General features: G+C 45.5%; 1 protein-coding gene across 1 annotated transcript in view; it reads right to left on the reverse strand.

The window, feature by feature from the left end:
• Positions 1 to 380: 380 nt before the first annotated feature.
• The window catches only part of ORAI2 (ORAI calcium release-activated calcium modulator 2), a 98,748-nt gene continuing 71,567 nt past the window's right edge, over positions 381 to 27,561 (reverse strand). The window contains exon 3 of the mRNA XM_082247730.1: positions 381 to 1,477. Within this exon, the coding sequence (XP_082103856.1) occupies positions 929 to 1,477 (549 nt within the window). The 3' untranslated portion in view covers positions 381 to 928. The remainder of the gene's footprint in view (positions 1,478 to 27,561) is intronic.

Consider the following 27,561-nt stretch of genomic DNA (forward strand, 5'->3'; position numbering starts at 1 on the left):
AGACAACACCTGTTCTTGCCATAAATGCAATGTCTTTGTCACTTCCTTTGAGCTGAACTAGAAGGCTTAAACAATGTTATCTTCCTTCTGTACATCACTAAATGTCCACATCCTCCTGTAATGAAGATGAACAAAGGCAGACATGTTTGAAGTCCAGCCTATGTGACAACCCCGACTCCCTCGAAATCAATAAAGGATAAAGGACAATAAAGCTGGAAAAAATTAAACTAACGCAACCACTTAATCTAAAGACTGGTAAACTACAATAAATTACATTTCTGTTTTTGGGTTTGGACACTCTTTAAAGCAAACATGTGCTTTGCTCTAAGTCCCATGACATATGCTTACCTTCTCTTGAATCCCTCACTACTCCGACAGGAGCTGATTAAAATACATGTCACTTTCCGGTATAAAAGAGCTTGTGATTTACTCCATGTTACAGCTCTGCCACATGGTGAGTTCATTGCCTTTTGTATTCTATTACTAGAGCGACTTGTAGCTTACACAGGTCTCTCCTTTACTCCTGGAGTAGTGAGTGAGTGAAAGGAAGATAAGTATACACTGCTACGGAGGATATGCATTAAAGTTAACTGGTTTCTTTGCCCTAGGGGGCAAAAGCACAGGTTCACTTGAAAAATGTTTATGGCACTTATTCATTTTTTGCAATTGTATTCGTATTTGCCTAATACTGTATATAGGTGCTTCCATTCCTATGAAAAAAATGTAGATTTTCCCTTTTCTCCTATATTCATTTTCAGTAGTAGATGTAAGAATATACATATAAGCTGCAGCATGGAGTTCAATCTTTTAGCCACTTGGCTATAAGTCTGGGAACTGTAAAAATCCCAAGCCTTCCAAACTGCTCAGCAACACAGACCGATGAGTAGATCAGGGGCACTTGCTGAATAACTTTGTCGCTTCTCCATCTTCATACCACATTTATGCCGCGGTCATGTCCGTCAAGCTGGATTTTCAGTTTGTGGAGCTCTTCGATTTCTCGGTGGTGGCGCTCAGTTTTGTGCCTCACCAATGTGCGGTAAAAGTGAATGGTGAATATGACAAAGATGATACCAACAGGGACCATGATGATGGTGGAGACTAGTGCAGAGTTCCATCCCGCATTTCCACTTTGTTTCTGAGAGGTGGCTGTTTCATTGCGGACTTGGGGAGAGTCGATGGGTAAGAACTTAATCCAGCACAGAAGAACCACCTCAGCCAGAAAGAGGAGAATCCCGAGAGCTGTAGAGAAGCCCCAGGCTAGCTCAATATAGTAATGCATGCGATCATGTGGAGATTCATTGACAGAATTCAGGTTGTGGATATTACTCACAGCCTCGACATTGGGAAGGATACATGTGCTGATCAGAAGTGCAAATAAGTGAACAGCCACCAGTACAGTAGTGCAGGCACTAAATGCCACAAGCAATGGCTGGGGGTAGTCATATTTCATCTCTAGTTGGACCTCCACCATTGCCACCTAGAAAAGAACACATCAATTATAATTTTAAAGCTTTTAAAAGGGCAAAAAAACTACAGGAAACAGATATAAAAAGCAAAACTTGCTTTGTTTTACCATTAATTTTTCACAACACACATCTCAAAACAATATTATACAAACTGGGATGCCCTGCCTTCAAAGTAAATATAGAAAAAAGGATGTATACAGTATATATATCACCTTTAAATATGTTAAAGTCTCAATCCAGCAGACCTAATATTATGGTTTATTGCTGACCTAGTTGAGTTTTCAAAACCCCCATTTTCACAACTGCCCCATATTGCCAACAACTCTAACACAATGAAGAGGAGGTACTGTAGAAGCAGAAACCATGGGTTTACCACATCAAAATCTATAAATCCAAGGGTTTCCCTCATGGGACTTCAAAAGTTAACCAGACAGTGTCATTTTGTTAAAAAAAAGTTTTTGCAAGCTTTATTTGTAACAATACCATTGAAATAAAACAAATTACGGCTTGATGTTAAGTTAGAAAGCTTTGCACACCATATTAGTGCATTGCATATGATTGTACAGAAATATTCCACACCCCCTATTCACATATATGTGGCCTCTCTGGGACCCTGTAGAGGAAAACCCGTTGCATTTCAGAATTTCTCTTTCTCAAGGGTGCAATGTGTGGGAACATGTAATGTATCTGTAGCAAAATACATCCAGTAAGTTGTAACGCTCCTGCGTTTTTATTGTAAGCTGGATTTGCAGCTGCAGAATCTCCACTCAGTAGTCATGTAGAGATGTGTTGGAATACCAGATCCAACTCTCCAGACTCATCACTGTGGGCCTGTCTGCTTCAGCATACAGATATACACACACTCAATAAGATGTTCCAGGAGTGATAGGATGTATATGATAGTATGGAGGTGATGTGCTGAAGGGACAGGTGTGAGCAGTGACAGTAATGGTAAGCACTTGATAGTAATGTTCAGGAGAGTAGTAGATGGTAATAGGTAGAATGTAGATAGGTTAGTAATCATGTATGGTAACAGGTGGTAAGGACAGCAGATGACATATACAGGATAGACTAACCCAGTGCAAGGATAGATGGTAGTTGACTCAAGAGCTAGCAATCTATGTAACAGTGCAGATGGTAGAATTAGTATGCATAGATAGTAACAGTCCTTAATGTGCAGATGATAGTGTAAGTTAGTTATGGAGGATTCCCCTGTGGGGTACTTATCACTAGTAAGGTTTAGTAAGTAGAGGGGTCCAGTAGTGAGGGAGTGATCCGGTAGCGAGATACGGGATCAGTAGCGAGGTTCCGGTCTGTTCCAGGTAAAGGCAAATAGCTGGAGGTTCCGACAGCAAGACAAGGCTTGTAAGCATGTAGGCACACATTGAACGAACAACGTGAGAGAGAACGCCGGCGATTGAAATAGCCGCTCAGCGGCGCTCAGCGATGACGTCATCCGTCTTAAAGGTGTATGCGTTCCACCTAACTAGAAAGGTGGGACGCAATGTTGAAAGGAAAATGGTAAATAAGGGTACCAAAGGTACCAGAATCTTACATAAGTGTGTATAGAAAGATCAAATATCTGAACTTAAAGCCATATACATATACAGTTTATTCACTCATGATGTAGCAAAACGGATGCATGAAACCACTTATAGCCCTAAGTATATAAGTATTAAAACCTTTTAGATGCTGTCATTTGTTGAACCATCAGAAAGCTATATCTAATGCCGGAAGATCAGGGCAGCCAGGATACAATGGGGCCACCTGTAAGCGCACCAGGGGGGATGATGATGATGGATTAAAACCACTTGAACTTAAAATTAAATTAAAGTGTAAGTTCATCTTTCAAGAAAATAGAAAGTAAGTAATAGTAAGGTAAACTTATATTGGCCGCACTCCCCATCTCCTCTGGTCTGCGATCCCCCACTGTTAGACACTGGGATGTTGCTTCAACAGTGCAGGGATTTGAGATCCCTATGGCTTTATCCCTCATTTGTACCTCTCAGCCTGTATGTATAGGAGGCATTCTAATTGGTCAGCACCGTCACATGGACAGCGCTGACCAATGAGAATCCATCTAGCCCATCCTGTCAGCGCTAGAGGAAAGGAGAAAAAGCCACAGGGATTTCAAATCCCCAGACAAGTGAAGCCGCGTCTCGGTGTCTAACAGCGGGGGATCGTGGGACACTGGTACAGCGGGACCGGCAGGGATAGGGAGAGGTCCATTGTAAGTTCACCTTACAGATTTTCTGTAAAGGTAAACTTACGCTTTAAAGATCTTGTAATTAGGGATGCACCGAATAATCGGCGGCCGAACATTATTCGGCCGAAAATAGAAAAAATGGCACTTTCGGTGTTCGGCCGAATAAGTCAAAAGGCCGAATAATTATGTGCCGAATAATAGGGCTGAACGATAGTCGATATGATATCGACTATCGTTCTGTGGCCGTATGGGGATATTCATATCGCCGAGGTCACGATATTTACAGGGGGAAGGGACTCGGAGGAGGACAGGAGGACTCACAGACTTCCGTGTTAGGCAGGGGAAGCCGGGACACTTCAGCGGTGAGCATACATACATTACTCACTCGTGCACTGCAGCCCGCCCCACACATTCAGTGAGTCTTACTCTCCTCCCTAGTTTTTTCAATGGCACATTCAGGAAGCCAATCACGCCGTGATTAGCTGCACAGCGAACCAATCACGCGTGCCTGCACACCTGATTGGTTCCGCTGTGCCGCTACTCACGGCGTGATTGGCTTCCTGAATGTGCCATTGAAAAAACTAGGGAGGAGAGTGAGACTTACTGAATGTGTGGGGCAGGCTGCAGTGCACGAGTGAGTAATGTATGTATGCGGCTGTGCTCCTTTCCAGGCTACTACTAGTCCACCTCCAGCCTCCTACTACCACCACTATGAGAGACTGTCTGTCACTGTATAATCTGATCGAGTCCACACTGACACTGACTGACTGTCACTGAGTAATTGATGTTACCACATTAACCCTGACCTGCCCAGTGCCCTGTATCTGCAATTAAAATTTACAAGGCTGCCTGCATGCTTCCTGATTTCCATTCCCAGCATCCTTCCCAATCCCTACAGTGTCACTAACATTAACCCTATGGTACAAGGCTGCAGTGTGCACTGAATCCCATTCCCTACAGTAACATTTAGGGAGAGAGAGAGACATGAGAGGACAAGAGAGAGAGAGAGAGAGAGAGAAAGAGACATGAGAGGACAAGAGAGAGAGTGAGAGGACAAGAGAGAGAGAGAGAGACACGAGAGGACAAGAGAGAGGACAAAAAATTGGCAAAATAAATGGAAAAAATGCAAAACACCGCGTTCGGTATTCGGCCTTCGGCCAAACATTTTATTATTATTCGGCTTCGGCGAAGAATTTCATTTCGGTGCATCCCTACTTGTAATAACAGGGATTTCCTAATATTTCAGGAACCAATTTTTAAGAAAGTATATATGCTGTAATATATACTGTGTATATATAATCTGAACTAAACCAGTGTATATATACACAGTATCTCGCAAAAGTGAGTACACCCCTCACATTTTTTGTAAATATTTTATTATATCTTTTTATGTGACAACACTGAAGAAATTACACTTTGCTACAATGTAAAGTAGTGAGGGTAGAGCTTGTATAACAGTGTAAATTTGCTGTCCCCTCAAAATACTTCAACACACAGCCATTAATGTCTAAACCACTAGCAACAAAAGTGATTACACCCCTAAGTGAAATTGTCCAAATTGGGACCAAAGTGTCAATATTTTGTGTTGCCACCAATATTTTCCAGCACTGCCTTAACCCTCTTGGGCATGGAGTTCTCCGGAGCTTCACAGGTTTCAACTGGAGTCTTCTTCCACTCCTCCATGATGACAGCACAGAGCTGGTGGATGTTAGAGACCTTGCGCTTCTCCACCTTCCGTTTGAGGATGCCCCACAGATGCTCAATAGGGTTTAGGTCTGAAGACATGCTTGGCCAATCCATCACCTTTACCCTCAACTTCTTTAGCAAGGCAGTGGTCGTCTTGGAGATGTTTTTGGGGTCGTTATGTTGGAATACTGCCCTGTGGATTAGTCTCAAAAGAGAGGGGATCATGCATTGCTTCAGTATGTCACAGTACATGTTGGCTTTTATGGTTCCCTCAATGAATTGTAGCTCTCCAGTGCTGGCAGCACTCATGGAGCCCCAGACCATGACATTCCCACCACCATGCTTGACTGTAGGCAAGACACACTTGTCTTTGTGCTCCTCACCTGGTTGCCACCACACACGCTTGACACCATCTGAACCAAATAAGTTTATCTTGATCTCATCAGACAACAGGACATGGTTCCAGTAATCCATGTCCTTAGTCTGCTTGTCTTCAGCAAACTGTTTTCAGACTTTCTTGTGCATCATCTTTAGAAGAGGCTTCCTTCTGGGACAACAGCCATGCAGACTATTTTGATGCAGTGTGCAACAAATGGTCTGAGCACTGACAGGCTGACCCCCCACCCCTTTAACCTCTGCAGCAATGCTGGCAGCACTTATACATCCAATTCCCCAAAACAACCTGTGGATATGATGCTGAGTACGTGCACTCAACTTCTTTGGTTGACCATGGCCAGGCCTGTTCTGAGAGGAACCTGTCCTGTTAAACCACTGTATGGTCTTGGCCACCGTGCTGCAGCTCAGTTTCAGGGTCCTGGCAATCTTCTTATAGCCTAGGCCATCTTTATGTAGAGCAACAATTCTTTTTTTCAGATCCTAAGAGTTCTTTCCCATGAGGTGCCATGTTGAACTTCCAGTGACCAGTATGAGAGAGTTAGAGCGATAACACCAAATTTAACACACCTGCTCCCCATTCATACCTGAGACCTTGTAACACTAACAAGTCACATGACACCGGGGAGGGAAAATGGCTATTTAGGCCCAATTTGTTCATTTTCACTTAGGGGTGTACTCACTTTTGTTGCCAGCGGTTTAGACCTTAATGGCTGTGAGTTATTTTGAGGGGACAGAAAATGTACACTGTTATACAAGCTGTACACTCACTACTTTACATTGTAGCAAAGTGTCAATTCTTCAGTGTTGTCACATGAAAAGATATAATAAAATATTTACAAAAATGTGAGGGGTGTACTCACTTTTGTGAGATACTGTATAAACTTGTACATACAGAAAGGGAAGGTTGCCCTGGGACTTTAAATGAGGTGAACACAGGTGACCACTCAAAAGAGTAAATGTAATCTCAATTTAATGATTAGTGTAAAAAATTACATTATGTAATGTAGCAGGTTTTCCAGGCATTGAGCATGATGAGGGTCTGCCATTGTTACCAGTTACCTCTCCAGCCCATGTGAGCTGCGACCCTGGGTGTGAGAACTGAGACATTGACAACTCCGGCATCTTTGTTTTGTTGTTTTATTGTATTTAAGGGGATGGGAGAAGGGAATGAGTGGGATACTCCTTTAGGCTCAACTAAATACAATTGTGGGACTTTTCTGGCAAAAATGCCTGTTAGCGCTGTGTTGACGCCAGCCGACGCTAGCCAACGCTTTCTGACGCTTGAACACTGTGTATTACTGAAAACTGTGCTGGATCCTCGACTATAGTCCAGAAGATTCAGGACAGTAGAAATGCTTGACTTGTAACACTGCTTTAGCTCAAAGTCACTGAATGGCTCTCTCCAGCACTGCACTGGCTGAGGTAGCTTCTTGCAAATTCCCGTACTGCTGCAACTCTTAACTGGCACACCTCACACTGTGCACTAACACTTCAGGGCCCCAACTGCAGGCGCCCCCTGTACACTTCAGGGTCCTCTACCTGGGTACCCCCTCTAATACTTCAGGGTTCCTCTGACTAGGCATTCCCTTTCACAGCTAGCTGACACTTGGATCCCAGAACCTTCTCCCGAGTGGTCCCCTCTGACATTAGGCAGACCCCCCAGTGCAAACCTCAGTACTCACGACCTGTGTAGGCTTTCCTGGGACTGGACCCCTCTCTCTCTCCGCTGGTTCTCGGCACACTGGATCCCCTCAGCTCAACTCAGCACTCTCTGGATTCTCAGGCAGCACCCAGAGACATCCGTTTCCTCTGACAGGAGGAGAGACAGCCGTCCTCTCCCTCCTGGGACTCTGCTTCCCGCCTAAGACGCTGAGTCATGCACTCCCCTCAGACTTATACCCACTCCCAGAATCCTCTGTGGCAGAATCTGCCTTCTGGGGTAGTTACAATCCGGAATGTATCTCTAATTGGGTTTCCTTCACTGCCCAATGAGAAGCCTCTCACAGGGCCAGTGAGGAGACTCCCCTCTCAGCAGACACACTTGGTAGCCATGACAACCTACAGGCACAAAAGAAAACATGGCTCTGCTGTTAGGCAGACAAAGCCCACTATATTTTACCTAGCACCTACCTGTAGGGTGCTACACCAACATGGTACAAAAAATGTTTACCTAGCCAAACAAAGGTATAAGCACAATTGTTGTTGCATGGTTGTAAACAGCCATATTAATAACTTTAATGCGTTTCCCGAGTAAACTGCTCGCTTCTTCAGAAATGGATGCACACATGCATGTCTGTGAAAACACATATGCAGTGTTTTCACAGACATGCATGTGTGCATCCATTTCAGAAGAGGTGCTCCATGTTATAATGGGTCACAGGCAGTATGTAAAAATACCAACACTCCAGCTGTAAGCAAGCTCTGCTGCAAAGGGCAAAAATGTGCTTTACAAATGTGTATTGCGCTACACTGGCTTCTGCAGTCCGAACCTGAAGGACTGCAGTAAAAATGAATGGGAATAGGCAGTGGGAAGTACAGGATGCAACGACCAGAGGTAAATATTGGGGAAGAATCATGGTATGCTTGGTGCTAGAACAATCTGAGTATACAGTGCAGGAGTAGTCTCTAATTCCCTACCATACTTTAGCAACCAAATAGCTTCTCCATTTAGCAAGAGCAGGCTAAGACCTACAAAGGAGAAATAAATTGGTTGCTAGGATTGAAACACAGAATGTTAGTCAGAACCACGATATAGTCTGCTTGGGTAATAACGGAATTTTTGTAAAATCTTACCGTAAAATTCCTTTCTCTGAGTCCTCTGACAGTCGCCGCCCACTCATTCAGTCTTCACCAATGGGTATTGACCTCTTATCCATAGGAGCAAGCTAGGCATAAGACTTGTTAAAAACAAAGTAATTTACATAGACACACCTATGGGGGCTGTCCCACTGGTCCAATACCCCCCTGCTATCAGCCATCCCAACTCAGTTTGGTAGCAAGCAGTTAAAGTCCAAAGAACCCCAATAGAGGGGCGGGGCGGCGACTATCAGAGGACTCAGAGAAAGGAATTTTACGGTAAGATTTTACAAAAATTCAGTTTTCTCTTACGTCCTCTGACAGTCGCCGCCCACTCATTCAGTCTTCACCAATGGGATGTCCCAAAGCAGTGTAGACATGAGGGGTTGGGAAACGTAACCCTCACAAAGGCAACTCAGCACCCACGTCAAAGAAAGGAACCTTACGTGAACAGAAAGGCATCCTCTGGGCAACAGAAAAGCTCAACTGGAGCAACAACCCAGGAAAGCAAATAAACAAAGGGTGAAAACAACCCCAACAGCCAGAGACCCGCAAAACAAGGGTCCCCTTAAGGCACTGCCGCACACAGAACTTTGCGGCCAAAGGAGGCATCTGCCGATGCCAGAACATCAAGTTTGTAGAATCTTGAAAAGGTATGCACTGACGACCAAGTCGCAGCCTTGCACACCTGGGCCACCGAAGCCTGATGCCGGAAGGCCCAGGACGCACTCACCGCTCTGGTAGAGTGCGCCTTTACAGGGAAGGGCGGTACCCATTCCTTAATCGAATAGGCCTGGACAATTGTCTGTCTGATCCATTTAGAAATGGTCGCCGCAGACGCAGCCATACCCTTCCGAGGTCCCTCAGGAAGGACAAAAAGAGAATCCGACTTCCGAAAGGATTAAGTGGACGACAGGTAAACCCTGATCGCCCTGACAACATCCAAGGAATGTAAGGCAAACTCCTTAGGATGTTTTGGATTCGCACAAAGCGAAGGCAAAACAATGTCCTCATTTAGGTGAAAATCAGAAACCACCTTTGGAAGGAAGGACTGGTTGGGTCGCAAGACCCCCTTACCCCTATGAACTACCAGGTAAGGGGAGCGGCAAGACAAAGCCGCCAATTCCGACACTCCGCGTGCTGAAGTGATTGCCACTAGAAAAGCAACCTTTTTTGACAGCAGAGGCAAAGAAATTTCCCTGATGTTTTCAAAGGGGGGACGTTGCAAAAACAGACAGAGCCAAGTTCAAGTCCCAAGGAGGTAGAGGCTCCCTCCGAGGAGGGGCCAAGTGACGCACACCTTGAAGAAAGGTGCGAATCAAAGAGCTAGACGCCAAGGGGCGCTGAAAAAGGATGGCCAGAGCAGACAGCTGGCCCTTAATCGTGGTCAACTCCAGGCGCTGATCCACACCAGTTTGTAGGAAGGACAACACCCTCGCCACCGAGTAGGCACGAGGAGGGAAGCCCCTGGATTCACACCAGGCAAGATAAGCCTTCCAAGTACGGTGATAGATCTTACCAGACGAGGCTTTCCTAGCCTTGAGCAAAGTAGGAATGACCTCAGAGGAGAGACCCCTGTCTCTCGGGACCTGGCTTTCAACAGCCACGCCGTTAAAGCCAGCGACTGTAAAGCAGGATGGAAGATCGGTCCCTGCGACAGTAGATCGTCTCGTAACGGTAGCCGCCAAGGAGGCTCGATGGCCAGTTGAATGACATCCGCGTACCAGGACCGGCGTAACCCGTCCGGGGCCACCAAAATCACCAACTTCGGTTCCGAGACTAACCTGCGCAGGAACCTGGACAACAACTGAATCGGGGGAAAGGCATATATCAGACGATACCGGTGCCAAGGCACCACCAGCGCATCCGAGGCGTCTGCCAGCGGATCGCGCATTCTTGCCACGAACCTTCCCACCTTGTTGTTTAGCCGGGACGCGAACAGATCCCCACCCAGGGATTCCCATTTCGCACACAGCATCTGAAACACCTCCGGGTGCAGGGACCATTCCCCCTGGTCCAGGGTCTGGCGGCTCAGATAATTGGCCTGCCAATTCTCCACACCCGGAATGTGAACTGCCGAAATCGCCAGGACGTGAGTCTCGGCCCAAGAGAGAATACTGGTCATTTCCTGGACCGCCCGGGCACTCCTGGTGCCCCCTTGGTGATTGATGTAAGTCACCGCAGTGGCATTGTCCGTCTGCACCCGTACAGGGCGGCCCCGAAGACGATCCGACCAATGGAGCAGGCACAGCCTGATCGCTCGCAATTCCAAAATGTTTATCGGTAGGGAGGATTCCTCCACCGACCAAGTGCCCTGGGCAGATAGGTTGCCAAGAACGCCACCCCAGCCCGACAGGCTCGCATCCGTGGTAATCACAGTCCACAGCAACGGCCGGAAGGATTTCCCCTCCGCTGCGGCCGGAGACTGGAGCCACCACAGAAGATCCAATCTGGTTTGGCGACTCAGAGACACCCTCAGGTCCAAGGACTGCACAACTTTGTTCCGACTTTTATGCAACTTGAGGACCACAGACTTCAGTGTTAACCCTCAAAAGTTGCATGAAAGTCGTACCTGAATGTTATACAATGCAACGGTTGTGCAACAGTTGTCCATTATCACTGGTCAAAGTCAAAGTTGTATCCAAGTCGCACCCATTTAATAAAAAAACCTGATGGCCTAAGTGACACACATTAGCCATATTTCTGTGTCCAGATACTGTGACCTGCATGGTGCCTGCTGCTCCACAATCAAATATACCGCATGTCACCCATCATAACGAGCACATATTGTAAACATAAATGAAGGGAATAGGACATGGTCCATTAGACCTTTTTTAGTTGAATTGTTCCACTGATACAGGAGGTGTGATGAAGTATCTTCTATAAAATGCAGTTGTTGACAGTTAACAGATAAGTAGGTACAAAGATACACCCTAGATAAAATGATAATGTTGCAGAATCCCATTGAAGAGTGCTGTACTGAACTTAACCTCAAACTGCAATGGCAGATGACGTAAGACCAAATGAGGCACTCGGCCAAAAATAAAATAACTAATTTTCCTATCTGAAAGAATAAGAACCTTTTATACAAATCTGTGCTTTTAATAAAATGAAACTATAGGCAAATATTAGTGAAATGTTTTGCATGTCAAAACATTTGTAATTTTGTTCATCCATTCTAGTGAGTCACATGTACCTTTGTCCAACTGCACAGCCAGGCAGATAACTACTTATTCCCCAATTTAACATTGCTGCTTTCATGGTCAGGGCTCTGCCTTCAGCTTACTTAAATTAGTCCAGTCAATGGGGATGGGAGCTTAAACCTGCTCCCATCCCCATTCATATCCCTATACTAACTACCCTGTAGAGGAAAGACATGTATACTTACCTATTCTGACGTTGTTCCTGTTCGATCACATGATCGGGTCCCAGCATCAGTGTAGAGTAGGGACAGCCAACAATGGATGGCCGATAGTAAGCCTTTGGGTGATGTCACTGCAAGTGCATTGCAGCCGTTGCCACAATCTCTCCTTTTCATTGAAGCCGGTTGCTGAGATCATGTGACTGGACTGGAGCACACAGGGAATAGGTGAGTATACACATCTCTTCTCTACATAGTAATTAATATAGGGCTTAGAAAAAGGGTGGGAGCAGATTCAAACGTACATTACTTTTAGACCGGATTTCTACCCGAATAGATAATGACTTAGTATCAGTACCTCTGTCCAATAAGCAGATAGGTGGCACCAGAACAGAAAAAAGGCACACCTCCACCTTTTGTATTCGACACAGCGCCTCACAATACATAGTAGTATGCTACTGTGCATCATGCTGTGCTAAAATGCAGGTGCACTGCTTTTAGTGTGTTGGGTTTCCATTGAAAAATAAAGGCACCATAAAGCAATGACGCACATATTGTATGTGGCTAATAAAAAGCATAGGTGTCCAACCATAAAACAATTTCCCTTTCTAGCTGTGAAGTGTGCCATAGGTATGTGAATTGCAAGATAAACTGAATTTCACATCATTTGGTTGGTGTGAATAGGTCATTAAGCTTTTAAAAGTGAATGACCCCCGCTCTCCCACTACTGCAGTATTTAGCAAATTACAGCAACCACATTTCTGATGTCAAATGACCTCTCTCTCTCTGCTATAGGTACTCACGTTTTGTTACAAGCAGTGTCAGAAGAATTACAACTCCACAGAGAGGTGGGTGCTGTGTCCATCAATGAATGTCAGAGAAATGGATTTTACAGTTAGTCAAAAATCCAATTTTCTCGTTTGTTCAATGGCGGGACACAGCTCCAGATCTTCTTAGCCATTGGGATGTCCCAAAGCAGTGTTAAACATGAGGGGTGGGAACAGCGAAAAAGAAACTCCCAGGCTAACTATAGCCAAACAGGTAAACAGGAGCTCAACCAAAACAAAGCTCACCTGAAAAAAAAACAATACACCCTCCAAGAGGTCCAGGTCCTCTAAACAGCAGCCTGCAAAACCTTGCGGCCAAAGGAAACATCCACAGATGCCAACACATCCACTTTATAAAACTTTGTGAAAGTGTGCACCGATGACCAGGTGGCCACCTTGCAAACCTGTGTCACTGACGCCTAATGATGAAATACCCAGGAGCTGAGTGCCCGGGTAGAGTGCGCCTTGACAGGGAAAGGAGGAACCTAATACTTGATGGAATAGGCCTGAATCACTGTCTGATTCATCTGGAAATGGTCGCAGAGGAAGCCTACAACCCTTTCCAAGGCCCACCCGTAAACATAAATAGTGAGTCTGATTTCTTAAAAGACTCCGTAGCTGCCAGGTACACCCTAATTGCCCAGACTTCATCCAAGGCATGCAAAGCAATTTCCTTTGGACATTTTGGCCTGGGACACAGGGAAGGCAACACAATGTCTTCATTCAAATGAAAATCAGAGACAAGGAAGGAACGACGGACAGGGGCGAAGGACCACCTTATCACTGTGAACGACCAAGTAAGGTGAACAACAGGGTAACGCCACCAATTCCGACACCCTGCGCGGAGGGGTGAAAGCCACCAAAAAGGCCATCTTCTGGGACAGCGTAAGCAGGGGAATTTCCTGAAGGTTCTCAAAATGAGGCTTCTGGAGGACTGAGAGCACCAAATTGAACAGGGACCGCACTGGAGGGGTCAAGTGCCTAACTCCCTGAAGAAAAGTACGCACCAAGGAGTATGTGGCCAAGGGCCGTTGAAAGAAGACCACTAAGGCCGACCCCTGATCCTTGATAGTACTCAAGGCCAGTTTCTGCTCAACCCCCCGTTAAAGGAAGGTCAAGATCCGAGCCACTGAAAAAAAGCGAAGCTGAACCCCAAGAGACTCACACCATGCAATGTACGTCTTCCACGTACAATGGTAGATCTTCCTAGAAGTAGATTTCTTACCTTTAACAGTGTTGGAATCATCGACTCAGACAAACCTCTACCCGTCAGCACCTGGCGTTCAACAACCAAGCTGTCAAAGCCAATGACTGTAAAGCAGGATGGAAGATTGGTCAGGACAGCAGATCCTCCCTGAGAGGAAGATTCCAAGGAATGTCGGCGACCAGCCGCACCGGATCAGTGTATCAAGCAAGACGAGGCCAGTCCGGGGCCATGACCAGAATCCCTTCTGCCTCAATCCTGCATAGAAGTCTTGGCAGAAGCTTGAGAGGGGGGAAGGCGTAAATCAGACGATACTGACCCCACGGTGCCCCCAGCACATCCGTGGCATCCGCCAGAGGATTCTGTGACCAAGCCACAAACCTCTGCACCTTTCTTTTAAACCGGGATTTTTTTTATTTCATGTACTTATATAGCGCTGTCAATTTACGCAGCGCTTTACATATACATTGCACACTCACATCAGTCCCTGCCCTCAAGGAGCTTACAATCTAAGGTCCCTAACTCACATACATACACAGTAGGGCCAATTTTATTTTTTTTTTATACAGGATCCAATTAACCTACCAGCATGTCTTTGGAGTGTGGGAGGAAACCGGAGTGCCCGGAGGAAACCCACGCAGGCACAGGGAGAACATGCAAACTCCAGGCAGGTAGTGCTGTGTTTGGGATTCGAACCAGCGACCCTCTTGCTGCTAGGTGAATGTGCTAACCACTACACCACTGTGTACACCTCGAGGATCCAGCTCGAGGATGCCCCACCAGAGACACAACTGATGAAACACCTCCGGATGAGGGAACCACTCCCCTTGGTCCAACGCCTGCCGTCTAAGGTAATCTGCGTGCCAGTCTTCTATTGGGAGAGGACCCCACCAGACAGAAACCAGGCGCCGCAGCTACCAGGAAAATCAGCACTGCAGGAACAGCGATCAGGAAACAAAAAGATCCAGGAGTCAGCACCAGGGGATGAGGAGGGGTTCCCAACGCCTAAAAACTGCCACCCAGAGGGCTCCACAGTCATGGGCACTTCTATTTTCAATCGCAAACCCACGAAAAATGGCTGCCAGACTACACAAACATGGCCATCCTGCATTAAGCACACAGGCTACAAGAAAATGGCGGCCCCGCGTGGCACCACGAGGCTCCCAGTGACCCAAGAGGGATCCCTAGGCCTCAGAAAATGGCACAGGCAAGAAAGGGGGGGCCCACTAGGTACAGCCCCTCCCCACAGCCGATCGCCTGGTCGCCGGCGGCGCACCCTCCAACCCCCATCGCCAGCACAGTACCCTGCCCCACTCTAGGCGGTGAACCAGGCCACCCCACAGCCCCAGCGAAAGGGGGGGGGTGGATGGGGGCGGCTTGGCCCACAGGGACCACCAGACGAATGAGGGGGTGCCTAACGGCAAGGAGGGGAACCCAGGAGTCCGACCCTCCCATGGAGTGGTCCAGGTCCACCACAAAACCCTCCAGGGGGAGAGGGGGGACAGTTACTTACCATACCAGGAACCAGGCGGGCACAGCTTCAGACAGAACCTCCTCTCCATGGAAATGGGGAGGCTGTTAGCCAGGAGGAACGCTGTGACTCGGACAGAGACCCAGTCGTATGAGACTTCGTAAGTCGTTTAACTCGCAGGCCAGCCCCTGTCCGGTGGGGCTATGTCACAGCCGACCTAGCGCAGAGCGGAGGACTGCGCGCACTCACTAGCACGACTGGGGAGACCACTGGAACTAGATTATCCAGCCCGTCACCCAGTGCGGCAGTTAATTGTAGATCTCACAGGAAAAAATCCTGGAGAAACAAATGATATCTAAAAAGAAAAAATTGCCAGGACCAAAGGTCTCAGCAAGGAACTAGGTCCTTACTCCTGACTAGGCAGAAAAAATTTAGTACCTATAGCAGAGAGAGGGAGTATACCCCCGGGGACTGCCCATAGGCGTAGCCGAGCTTTTTTTCTGTCTAGTGTCCTACTCCTGTAGGGGGCAATATAACCTAATGGTTAAGAAGATCAGGAGCTGTATCCGTCAATGAACGAAAGAGAAAAGTCACATTCCAGCTGAGTGTTATCTGTATGTGCACTTTCGTAGATGACAAAGCGCAAGCACGTGAAACATGTCGTCATGGCAACAGACGAGCCTGGGTTCCATGTTGGTTCCTGGGCCTCCACACTTCCGACTGGCACAACACGTCATCCAGACGCGCCTGCCATCAGCACAGCTCGGTTTCCCTGGTTTCCAGTCTGTCGCTCCCCTCCACTGCAGATACACCTGCAAGGCAGTGTTACTGGAATTCAGTTGGGTCCCTGGTGGCAACATACCATCTTGCAACCCACAGCAGTGTCATCTCTCACACACACCTGTGTCTCTAATTCTGGCCATCAGATCTCTCCCAAGACCAGGTTTCTATCTTTCACAGCATGGTCCTTGGCGCCCCTCCATGTTCTACAAGCTGGCCCCATGGATGGTGTTAACCTTTTAACGCCCTTAGTATCTCAATGTGGTATCTATGGCTCTTTTAATTTTTATTTTATTTTTATCTAATTTTCCTATTTATCATCGTGTTTGTTGATGGAAAAAAGCAGTGCCTTTGTTTAAGGTCCATTGACTTCTTTACCATTTCCATATCCAGCCCATTAAGCGCTGTCCACCAGTATCCTTCTTGTACTTTCATAGTAATTACACTTAGCACACTTAAGGCTGGTACACACGGAACAAATATAAGCCGGTTCAACAGAAACCAGTCCAAGTCCGTAGAAAACCAGCAGCTGATCTCCATCTGATCAGCGCTTGCAGCCAATGGCTGTGAGTGCTGACCAATGTGTTCTGGTGGGGGTGAGGGGGGTGTTCCTCCTGTGGGGAAATTTCTGCACTAACATTGCATAGTTAGTACAGAAAGCGCCTTTCTTTTTTTTTGTATTCAGCCCGCTGGGTTGAACTAAAACAAACTGCCTGTGTGTACCAGGTATTAGAGTTACCTTTCAAGATGGGGGGTTCTATATTGTCTATGTGACTTTAGATAGGTTAGAGTGGCAAGGGATTAGAGCTTCTAGCAGGATGTTATTGCAATCTCCCGTTGGGCAGATTCACTGGATTTGTCTTAATAAATGTTGTTACCAGGTTTCAAAATGAGAGAAAATCCAACACAACCAGTCACTAGAACAGGAATAAAAATAGAAAATTCTGCAATGGGGACACCTGTTCTGGCAGCAACTATTTAAGAGGGGATTTACCTTTTTTCCTTATTGTATCTACAGGATATAAAGTAAAAGAAAATGTCCTGAATAGGACATAGACAGCAAAAAAGAAACTGATAGGGTTTAAACCTGTACTCTTTGTGCAGTGGCCTATACCTCATCCCCACTGTAAGGGTTAAATGTTCCTTTTTGTCTAGGGTACCATTAAAAAGCAGTTTTACACACCTTACCACTCTTCCCTCAAATGCTCGGGGGTTGTGGGCTGGCCATCAGTGTCCTCACTTACAATGTTGGACTGCTGGCCTTGCATTGTAACTATTGATATCTGAGTGCTTGTGAATGACAGAGCGTGCAACAGAAGCAGTATTAGGGGACCAGCTGCTAAGGGGAATAAGCTTAGGGAAGCAAGGGTAAAGGTAAGTAAACCTACTTCCTAATGGTACCCTAGACAGAAATAAGTAATTACTAGGGATGCACCGAAATGAAATTCTTCGCCGAAGCCGAATAATAATAAAATGTTTGGCCGAAGGCCGAATACCGAACGCGGTGTTTTGCATTTTTTCCATTTATTTTGCCAATTTTTTGTCCTCTCTCTTGTCCTCTCGTGTCTCTCTCTCTCTCTCTTGTCCTCTCACTCTCTCTCTCTCTTGTCCTCTCATGTCTCTCTCTCTCTCTCTCTCTCTCTCTTGTCCTCTCATGTCTCTCTCTCTCCCTAAATGTTACTGTAGGGAATGGGATTCAGTGCACACTGCAGCCTTGTACCATAGGGTTAATGTTAGTGACACTGTAGGGATTGGAAAGGATGCTGGGAATGGAAATCAGGAAGCATGCAGGCAGCCTTGTAAATTTTAATTGCAGATACAGGGCACTGGGCAGGTCAGGGTTAATGTGGTAACATCAATTACTCAGTGACAGTCAGTCAGTGTCAGTGTGGACTCGATCAGATTATACAGTGACAGACAGTCTCTCATAGTGGTGGTAGTAGGAGGCTGGAGGTGGACTAGTAGTAGCCTGGAAAGGAGCACAGCCGCATACATACATTACTCACTCGTGCACTGCAGCCCGCCCCACACATTCAGTAAGTCTCACTCTCCTCCCTAGTTTTTTCAATGGCACATTCAGGAAGCCAATCACGCCGTGAGTAGTGGCACATCGGAACCAATCAGGTGTGCAGGCACGCGTGATTGGTTCACTGTGCAGCTAATCACGGCGTGATTGGCTTCCTGAATGTGCCATTGAAAAAACTAGGGAGGAGAGTAAGACTCACTGAATGTGTGGGGCGGGCTGCAGTGCACGAGTGAGTAATGTATGTATGCTCACCGCTGAAGTGTCCCGGCTTCCCCTGCCTAACACGGAAGTCTGTGAGTCCTCCTGTCCTCCTTCGAGTCCCTTCCCCCTGTAAATATCGTGACCTCGGCGATATGAATATCCCCATACGGCCACAGAACGATAGTCGATATCATATCGACTATCGTTCAGCCCTATTATTCGGCACAAAATTATTCGGCCTTTTGACTTATTCGGCCGAACACCGAAAGTGCCATTTTTTCTATTTTCGGCCGAATAATGTTCGGCCGCCGATTATTCGGTGCATCCCTAGTAATTACCCTTGCATGGAACCCCAGACTAGGGTAATTGTGGAATTTCCCTAGAGGTCATCTTTAAAGTAGAACTACAGGCAAAACTTTTTTTCATTTTAGCTAAAGTGTGGGAGGGTTATACACCCCTGTAAGGTTTATTTCTGCCCTCTTTGTCCCATTGAGGAGATTTCCCTTCAATTCCTGTCCCATAAATAGGAAGTGAGAGGAAATCTCTGCTAATTAAGGAATCTCTTTGGGACCTCTATTACTTTTTAGGGACAAGGATTTTCTTTAACTTTCACTTTCAGTGAAAACGGTAAACAGGACAAATAGAGAGGGTGAATCTTCCTAACGGGGGCATAGACAGCAAAACAAATTTTTCCAACGGGTGTTCCAATCCTTCTTCACTCTATCCAAACTCAAAAAAAGTTTTGCCTTTAGTTATACTTTATTGTGCCCTACTCTATCCCAAATAAAAAATGTCTGGGCTTTAGATATACTTTAATACTACATCATCCTGCTTTCCTTATCTAGGAGATTCCAAAAGAAACGTCATTAGCCCTATAGCATCACAGTCTAGAAATAAATCTATTTTTGAAAAACACAAGTGTTCACAAAGCATTTTATCAAAGATAGCAGAATGGCTGAAAGGTTTCTGGAGACATGACTTCTGACATTTAACTATGAAAGAAGCTTGAATGAATCCTCCTGATCTATCAACACAGGAGACGTTATCATCATTTTTGGCAGAATGTTGTGGTAAATCTGACCACCTCAAACATTCCTTCAGGATTTGTTTGTTCTTTCAAGTTTAAAATATTACTTTCCAAGACAATAAAATTCTCCTTATTTAGTGAGAAATGTAAGCACTGCTTTCTGACTGTAAAAAATTCCACTTCTCGAAAACACTGGTAATATCCAAGCCAATTATACAAATATAAAAGGCTTAGACATTTTAATTCCACATAAGTTTAACCACTTTTAACCATTTACAGTGCCTTGCGAAAGTATTGGGCCCCCTTGAACTTTGCGACCTTTTGCCACATTTCAGGTTTAAAAAAAAAAGATATAAAACTGAATTTTTTTGTGAAGAATCAACAACAAGTGGGACACAATCATGAAATGGAACGAAATTTAATGGATATTTCAAACTTTTTTAACAAATAAAAAACTGAAAAATTGGGCGTCCATAAGGTTGAATAGGTGTCCAGTGAAAAGGATGAAACCACACACCGCTTTCAACGTGTCTAATTCCACAGGTGCCACATGCAAAGAGCTCAAGATCTGCTTACCAGAGCTCATAGGATTATGAGCATAACACACATGTCCACAAATGGGCCAACCAAAATCGACCATGTGTAGCGTAATACCACTATTCTTGGGCGGATGACCCCGAGCTGGAATAGGAGCCTCTCGGTGTTCCACGTTCCAAAAAAAGAAGGGTACGATAGCGTAGTACGTCCACACAAGTTTATTAAACATAGGTTAAAAACACTTACATTGTATATAAGAACAAGCGCTTGTAATAGTCTAATGCCGCCCGACTTCCGGGTCGCGTCGTGGTGACGTCAGCACGCCTTCCCTACGCCGTTTCGTGACACCTCACGTCTTCCATCCCCTGGCGGTGTGTGGTTTCATCCTTTTCACTGGACACCTATTCAACCTTATGGACTTCTTTTGATGGACTATTTCTTACATCTGTATTTATGCCTGCTGACAATTTGTGATATACATGTGTCTGTGTTGCAGGAGAATTTATTTTGACATAGTACCATCTGTTATTGTGGGTTTACCTTATTGCAATTTATTTTGTTCATACTGGGTGACTCTGGTTTTCCATCAATTTAGCGCAGCTCTCCCTTTACATCTTCTACTTAGTGACTCCCACTACAGCTGCTGATTTTTCTTTGGCTTAGCGCGGTTATTTACTTTATACATCTGTACTTTGACATTAAATACCGGAGATATGGCAGCAGATAGCGGCCATAACCCCCATATTTTCTTACACGCTCCTCTTTCACATAAAAGTAGTCCCAGCAGCAGATTTAATTTTAAGGGCGGCGGGAGAGGTGCCCCTACCGCCTCCGGGTTGTTTTCCCCTGCTTACCGGAGCCATCAGTAGTGAGGAAAACAATCTGATCCTTTTCCCCGATGGCCAGGAAGTCGAGTGAGGGCAAGATGACCCCCCACTCCTTTGGAAGAACGAAGCAACGTCAAACGTCACTTCCGCCCAATGGTCTTTAAGGGCCACATTTTTTTTTTTTATTGTTTTTAAGTGTAAACATGAGATCTGAGGTATTTTTGACCCCAGATCTCCCATTAAAGAGGACCTGTCATGCTTATTTCTATTACAAGGGATGTTTAAAAAATAAAAAGTAAAAAAAATTCAAAGGGCCTCGTCCCTCCGAGCTCATGCGCAGAAGCAAGTCGCGCCAACATATGCAAACAGTGTTCAAACCACACATGTGAGGTATCGCCACGATCGCTAGAGCGAAAGCAATTTTTGTTGTAGTTTTGAAGCATGACATGTTAGGTATTAATTTACTGGGCGTAACATTATCTTTCACATTATAGAAAACATTGGGCTAACTTAACTGTTTTCTTATTTTTTAATTTAAAAAAATTTTATTTTTTCCAAACAAATTGCGTTTGTAAGACTGCTGCACAAATACGGTGTGACAACATTTTGCAACAATCTCCATTTTATTCTTTAGGGTCTCTGCTAAAAAATATATAATGTTTGGGGGTTCTAAGTCATTTTATACCGTAGCAAAAAATACTGATTTTAACTTGTAAACAACATGTGTCAGAAATAGGCCTGGTTCTTCAGTGGTATTTTATGTTTGGTGATTGAGCATATCTAAAAACGAAAAACCTTTTTTTCTTTCGTTTTTGATAAATTAAAGAATTTTGTTTTCCATCTGTGTACCATTGAGGAGATTTCCCATCACTTCCTGTCCCAAAGACAACAAAGGAAGTAAAGGGAAATTTCTCCAAAAGGGAGGAGGAAACATCTCTATATAGTGGTCACTGGAACCAAAGTTATAATGCTAAGATCATCCCCTTACCTTCTGTTCATGAGACAACTGTAGAATTCTGGATTTGTATGTTCATCACTTTCTGTCCTGATGAGGACAAACGGTAAGGATACATCTCTCAAGTCACACCGAACAAGGGGGCACTTACTGCTCTATCCACAATTTAACAAAAATTGTGTCTGAAAATATATGTTAAAGGGGAGCTCCACCCAAAAGGGGAAGCTCCACCTCCTTCACCAAATGGCATTTTGTTTTTGGAGGGGGGGGGGTACCTGGTTTTACCATGATGTAGAACAACATGGAAAAAATTTTTTTTAATATATGCAGCTCAGGAGCTGTGCCTTCATTATGTCTTTCCTGATCAGAATGCTTTTTCCAGATCAGGAAGCTTTCCCTTCTTCTGTATAATGAAGGTTATGTCATGGGTTCATACCATACATAACATAGCATTATCACCATTATCAGTTAGTACTTCTTGTTTAGAACTTGAACTTATTAAAAGCCTCTAGGCAACTCCCATCAGTCTGAACTGAGCACAGAGTACAGACTACCATGTTCAATTTATTTTTGTACATGGAAGTTTATTTAAAGAGCAATTCCAGGCAACAAGCAAACACACTGAGCTGATATTTCTATCCAGTTAATACAGTTACTGTGCTAAAGTCAGAAAGTTAACTCTGTTTTCCTTAATCTGAATTTTGTCTAATCCCATGCAGATTAAGCAAACACATACATCTATACAGGATTAACAGAAGGGCAGTGGCAGTGTACACCCTGGCGCCTGGGCTGTGAAAATTGGATTTTTGACTTACCATAAAATCCATTTCTCTAATGTTCATTGAAGGACACAGCTCCGGATATTCATAACCACTGGGTTATACTGCCCTCCTACAGGAGTAGGACACACAAGGCAGAAAATAATTCTGGCTACACCCATGGGCAGTCCCAGGGGGTATACTCCCTCTCTCGGCTATAGCCACTCAGCTTTGTTATAAGCAGTGTCAGAAGAATTATAACTCTACAGAGGGGCGGGTGCTGTGTCCGCCATAACACATCAGAGAAATGGATTTTACGATAAGTCAAAAATCCCACTTTCTATTTCGTTCACTGATGGATACAGTTCCTGATATTCATAACCATTGGGATGTCCCAAAGCAGTGTTATACATGAGGGGTGGGAACAACAAAAAATTCCCAGGCAACAAGAGCTCAACCAAACAACTGGAGCCCACCTGAAAAAACAACACACCCTCAAAGAGGATCAGGTCCTCTTAAACAGCAGCCTTCAAAAACTTGCGGCCAAAAGATGCATCCGCAGATGCCAACACATCCACTTTATAAAACTTTGTAAAAGTGTGCACCGACGACCAGGTGGCCGCCTTGCAAACCTGCACCACTGACGCCTGATGACAGAAAGCCCAGGAGGCACTCAGCGCCCTAGTAGAGTGCGCCTTGACAGGGAAAGGAGAAACCTGACCCCTGATGGAATAGGCCCAAACCACTGTTTGTCTGATCTATCTGGAAATGGTCGCAGAGGAAGCGGCAACCCTTTTCGAGGTCCCTCCGTGAGCACAAAGAGAGAGTCTGACTTCCTGAAAGACTCTGTAGCTGCTAGGTACACCCTAATTGCCCGGACCACATCCAGGGCACGCAAGGCAATTTCCTGCCTATGTTTAGGCCTGGGACACAGGGAAGGCAACACAATGTCTTCATTAAAATGAAAATCAAAGACAACCTTTGGAAGGAATGATAAACAGGGGCGAAAAACAACCTTATCCCTGTGAATCACCAGGTAATGTGAACGATAGGATATTGCCACCAGTTCTGACACCCTGCACGCAGAGGTTATAGCCACCTCCTGGGACGGCGTAAGCAGCAGAATTTCCTGAATATTTTCAAAAGGAGGCTTCTGTAGAGGTGAAAGCACCAAATTAAGATCGCAAGGCAGCAACGGAGCCCGCACTGGAGGAACCAAATGTCGGACACCCTGAAGAAAGGTACGCACCAGGGAGTGTGTGGCAAAAAGTTGGTAGGAAGAAGACCGTCAAAGCCGACACCTGGCCCTAGATGGTACTCAAGGACCAATTTCTGTTTAACCCCCCCATTGAAGGAAGGTCAAGAGCCGAGCCACCAAGAAGGAGCGAGGAAGAACCCCAAGAGACTCACACCACGCAATGTGCGTCTTCCATGTACGATGGTAGATCATCCTAGAGGTAGATTTCCTAGCTTTTAAAAGTGTAGGAATCACTGACTCAGATAAACCCCTATCCTTCAGCACCTGGCATTCAACTGCCAAGCCGTCAAAGCCAGCGACTGTAAAGCAAGATGGAAGATCGTCCTTGGGACAGCAGATCCTCCCTGAGAGGAAGCTGCCAAGGAACGTCGGCAACCAGCTGCACCAGATCGGCGTACCAAGTCCGGGGAGGCCAGAACGGAGCCACTAAGATCACCAGAATCCCTTCTGATTCGATCCTGCATAGAAGTCTTGGCAGAAGATTGAGAGTAGGGAAGTTGGAAATCAGACAATACTGACCCCACGGGGCCACCAGCACGTCTGTGGCGTCTGACAGAGGATTCCTTGCACCCTTTCTGTTGAGCCGAGACGCCAACAGAACCACCTCAGGCTTGCTCCACCAGAGACACAGCTGATAAAACAAATCCGGATGAAGGGACCACTCCCCGTGGTCGAATACCTGCCGACTGAGGTAATCCGCCTGCCAATTTTCCACCCCAGGAATGTGTATGGCGGAGAGGGCTGAAACAAACCGTTCTGCCCACCTTAGAATGCCGGCTACCTCCAGAGCCACCAGGACACTTCTTGTGCCCCCTTGGTGATTGACATAAGCCACGGCTGTGGCATTGTTCGACTAAATGCGCACCGGACAACCCTGTCCAATGATCCAGATACTACACTACAGACACAACAATCGGTCCAATGATCCAGACACAGTCTGATCGCTCGGAGTTCCAAGACATTGATCGGGAGTCGGGACTCTTCCAGCATCCAGATCCCCTGAGCAGAATGCTTGCCGAGGACGCCTCCCCAGCTGGACAGGCTGGCATCCTTGGTGACGGATGGCGGCCCCACATGGCATCACGAGGCTTACAGGGAACCAGGAGGGAGACCAGGCCTCAAGGACAGATCCAGGCAGGATGGGGGGCCCTTGCATGGGCCCCCACCAGGTACAACCCCCTTCCGCACAATCAATCGTTCGATCGCCGACGGCGCACCCCCCGGCCACATCGCCAGTTAGCGCCCTGCCCCCATCCCAGGAAAGTGGCCAGGAGGAACGCTGCGACTCGGGCCAAGACCCGGTTGTATTTGACCTGCGCTAAGCTCACTGCCACGACCACTGAATCTAGATTATCCAGCCAGTCGCCCAGTCCGGCAGTTGATTGTAGATCTCACAGTAAAAAATCTAGGAAAAAAACATTTTCTATATAAAAAATGTTGCCAGGACCAAAGATCTCAGCAAGGAAATAGGTCCTTACTCCTGACTAGGCATAAAAAATCTGAGTGGCTATAGCAGAGAGAGGGAGTATACCCCCTGGGACTGCCCATGGGTGTAGCCAGAATTGTATTCTGCCTAGTGTCCTACTCCTATAGAGGGCAGTATAACCCAATGGTTGTCCATCAATAAAACAAAAGAGAAACAAATTTTTTCATTAATTCAAAGGCAGGCTTAAAGGATACGTTCAAAAATAAAATAAATGCACAGGAAAAAAAAATGTGCATTTACTTTTTTTTGTTTTCCTTTCTTTGTAGGAGCCTGGAAAGCATTGCACCCGTGATCAGCAGATCACGGGTGCAATGCAGGACCCCTACAGATTGTCAGTGTAAGCATCAATGAACTACCTAGAGCAATGTTTCTCAACCCCTGTCCAACAGGTCATGTTTTCAGGATTGCCCTCAAATGAAATAGCTGCGGTAATTACTAAGGCAGTGAAACTGATCAAATCACCTGTGCAAAATAATGGAGAGCCTGAAAACATGACCTGTTGGGGGTACTTGAGAACTAGAGTTGAGAAATATTGACCTAGAGCGCTCAACATTTCTCTGGTGGTTCAGAACTCCAAGCCGACAGTACTTGTAGTTTATTCATTCACCGAACTCTGTGAATGAATGACGAGGCCGCGTGGGCGGAGCACCACATGGCTGCACTGTTTTCAAATAGTGACAGTGTGTACGGGGAGAAGATTACCCACCTGCTGTCACACAGAGGGCTTGGATTGGGAAGAGGCTGCAGGAGTGGCAACATGTTACATGATCCACCCTAAAAATGGGTGGAACATGTAACATGTTCCCAAAGGTGAACTTATGCTTTAAAGCCCAAAATGTAAAAATCCACCCTTACAGTGAGGCACACCACACTGCAAGACTTAACTGCTTCCAATGACAAAAGGGTTTAAAAAAAGGCTCTATTATTATTTAATTTCTTGGCCAGCTCCAGTGCTCTCTTCTACTGCCCGAGGTTCTGGCATCACCATGTACAATACAGGGACATCAACCCTGTATGGTGCACTGAGGAGGCTGGGGCCCATTGTAGCTTTGTAGCTTACAGAGAAGCTACAGGGGACCAGTATCAGTGCCTAAAAGGATAGTTAACACATACTGTTAAATTTAAGTTATACCCTTTTCTGTGTGTACAGTATATGGATGATAGCACAGTATTTATTTTAATACAAAAAAAACAAAATTTTTTTTCATAAGTAACATACAGCTGTCATGTGACACAGCTCTTTTCCAGCCCATCTGCAGGGAAACATCATCAGGTGGGTTTCTAGTCATCTGCTGTTGGTCACATGTCCAAAAAAAAAAAAAAAACAGCCTTCGGTTCGGAAAACAGAACAAAAATATATAATCAATGTATTTGCATCCAAATCTTTAATATATTTTTGCAAAAACATAGTGTGGGCTATCTAGGGGGAGGTTCTGCCAATCATAGCCTGTTTTATGCTCCTCCAGCCTCTGTCAATTGTTTGTATGTGCTTAGAATTCAAGGGAGGTGAAACCTTCATTAATCAACATGTAATATCATGCCGCCATTGTGTAGTGCTGTTTAGTGAGCATGGAGGAGGAGGGAGAGAGTGGATTGCCATTTATCCAGAGTGTATGTGCCCACATGTGTGACTCTATAGTCATGTGGGTTGCACAGATAAGAAAAAAGGAGGAAATTAGAAACTTAGAAGGGAATTAAAACTGGAGCATGCTTAGTAAATGTGGCAATGGCTGGTCTACACAATTCAGGCTGCAGGGGGCACACAGAAAAGGAGGGTGGGACAGTAAATGGCAGGATCAATCAGGTGAGTTGCAATTTACAGAAAATGAACCCCATAGTGAGTATGAGCAGCATGTACTGACAGTTTTTAGTGATGTGGATTCAATGACACTTTAAGGGACCCTGCTGCAGTGAAGAGTAAGGCAAGTATTTACTCCTTAAGCCTTTGCCCTTAGACTAAATGAGCATTTACCTTTACAGTGCAGGATTTACATTTTTTTATTTTCCTGGAGTTCGGCTTTAAAGTAATATTCTACTCTCATTCTAAATCAATATCTCTATTCAATGCTTGAAAACTCTTCATCCATTCATTTTTAATTGCTTCATTTGTAATTATATTATTGACCTTTATTAGTCTTAGACATCTTGCTGTTGGGGGTGCCTTTGCATTTGGGGAGAGCGCACCTGGTGGTGGGACTACATGTGCCATTATTCCTAATGTGTAAATTGCAAATGTGCAATGAATCACATCTTTTTGCTGGTCTCGTCAAAGTCATGTCGGCAGGTCACAAAC

Source organism: Pelophylax lessonae (genome assembly GCF_965119305.1).
Source record: "Pelophylax lessonae genome assembly, chromosome: 2".
Classification (NCBI taxonomy): domain Eukaryota; kingdom Metazoa; phylum Chordata; class Amphibia; order Anura; family Ranidae; genus Pelophylax; species Pelophylax lessonae.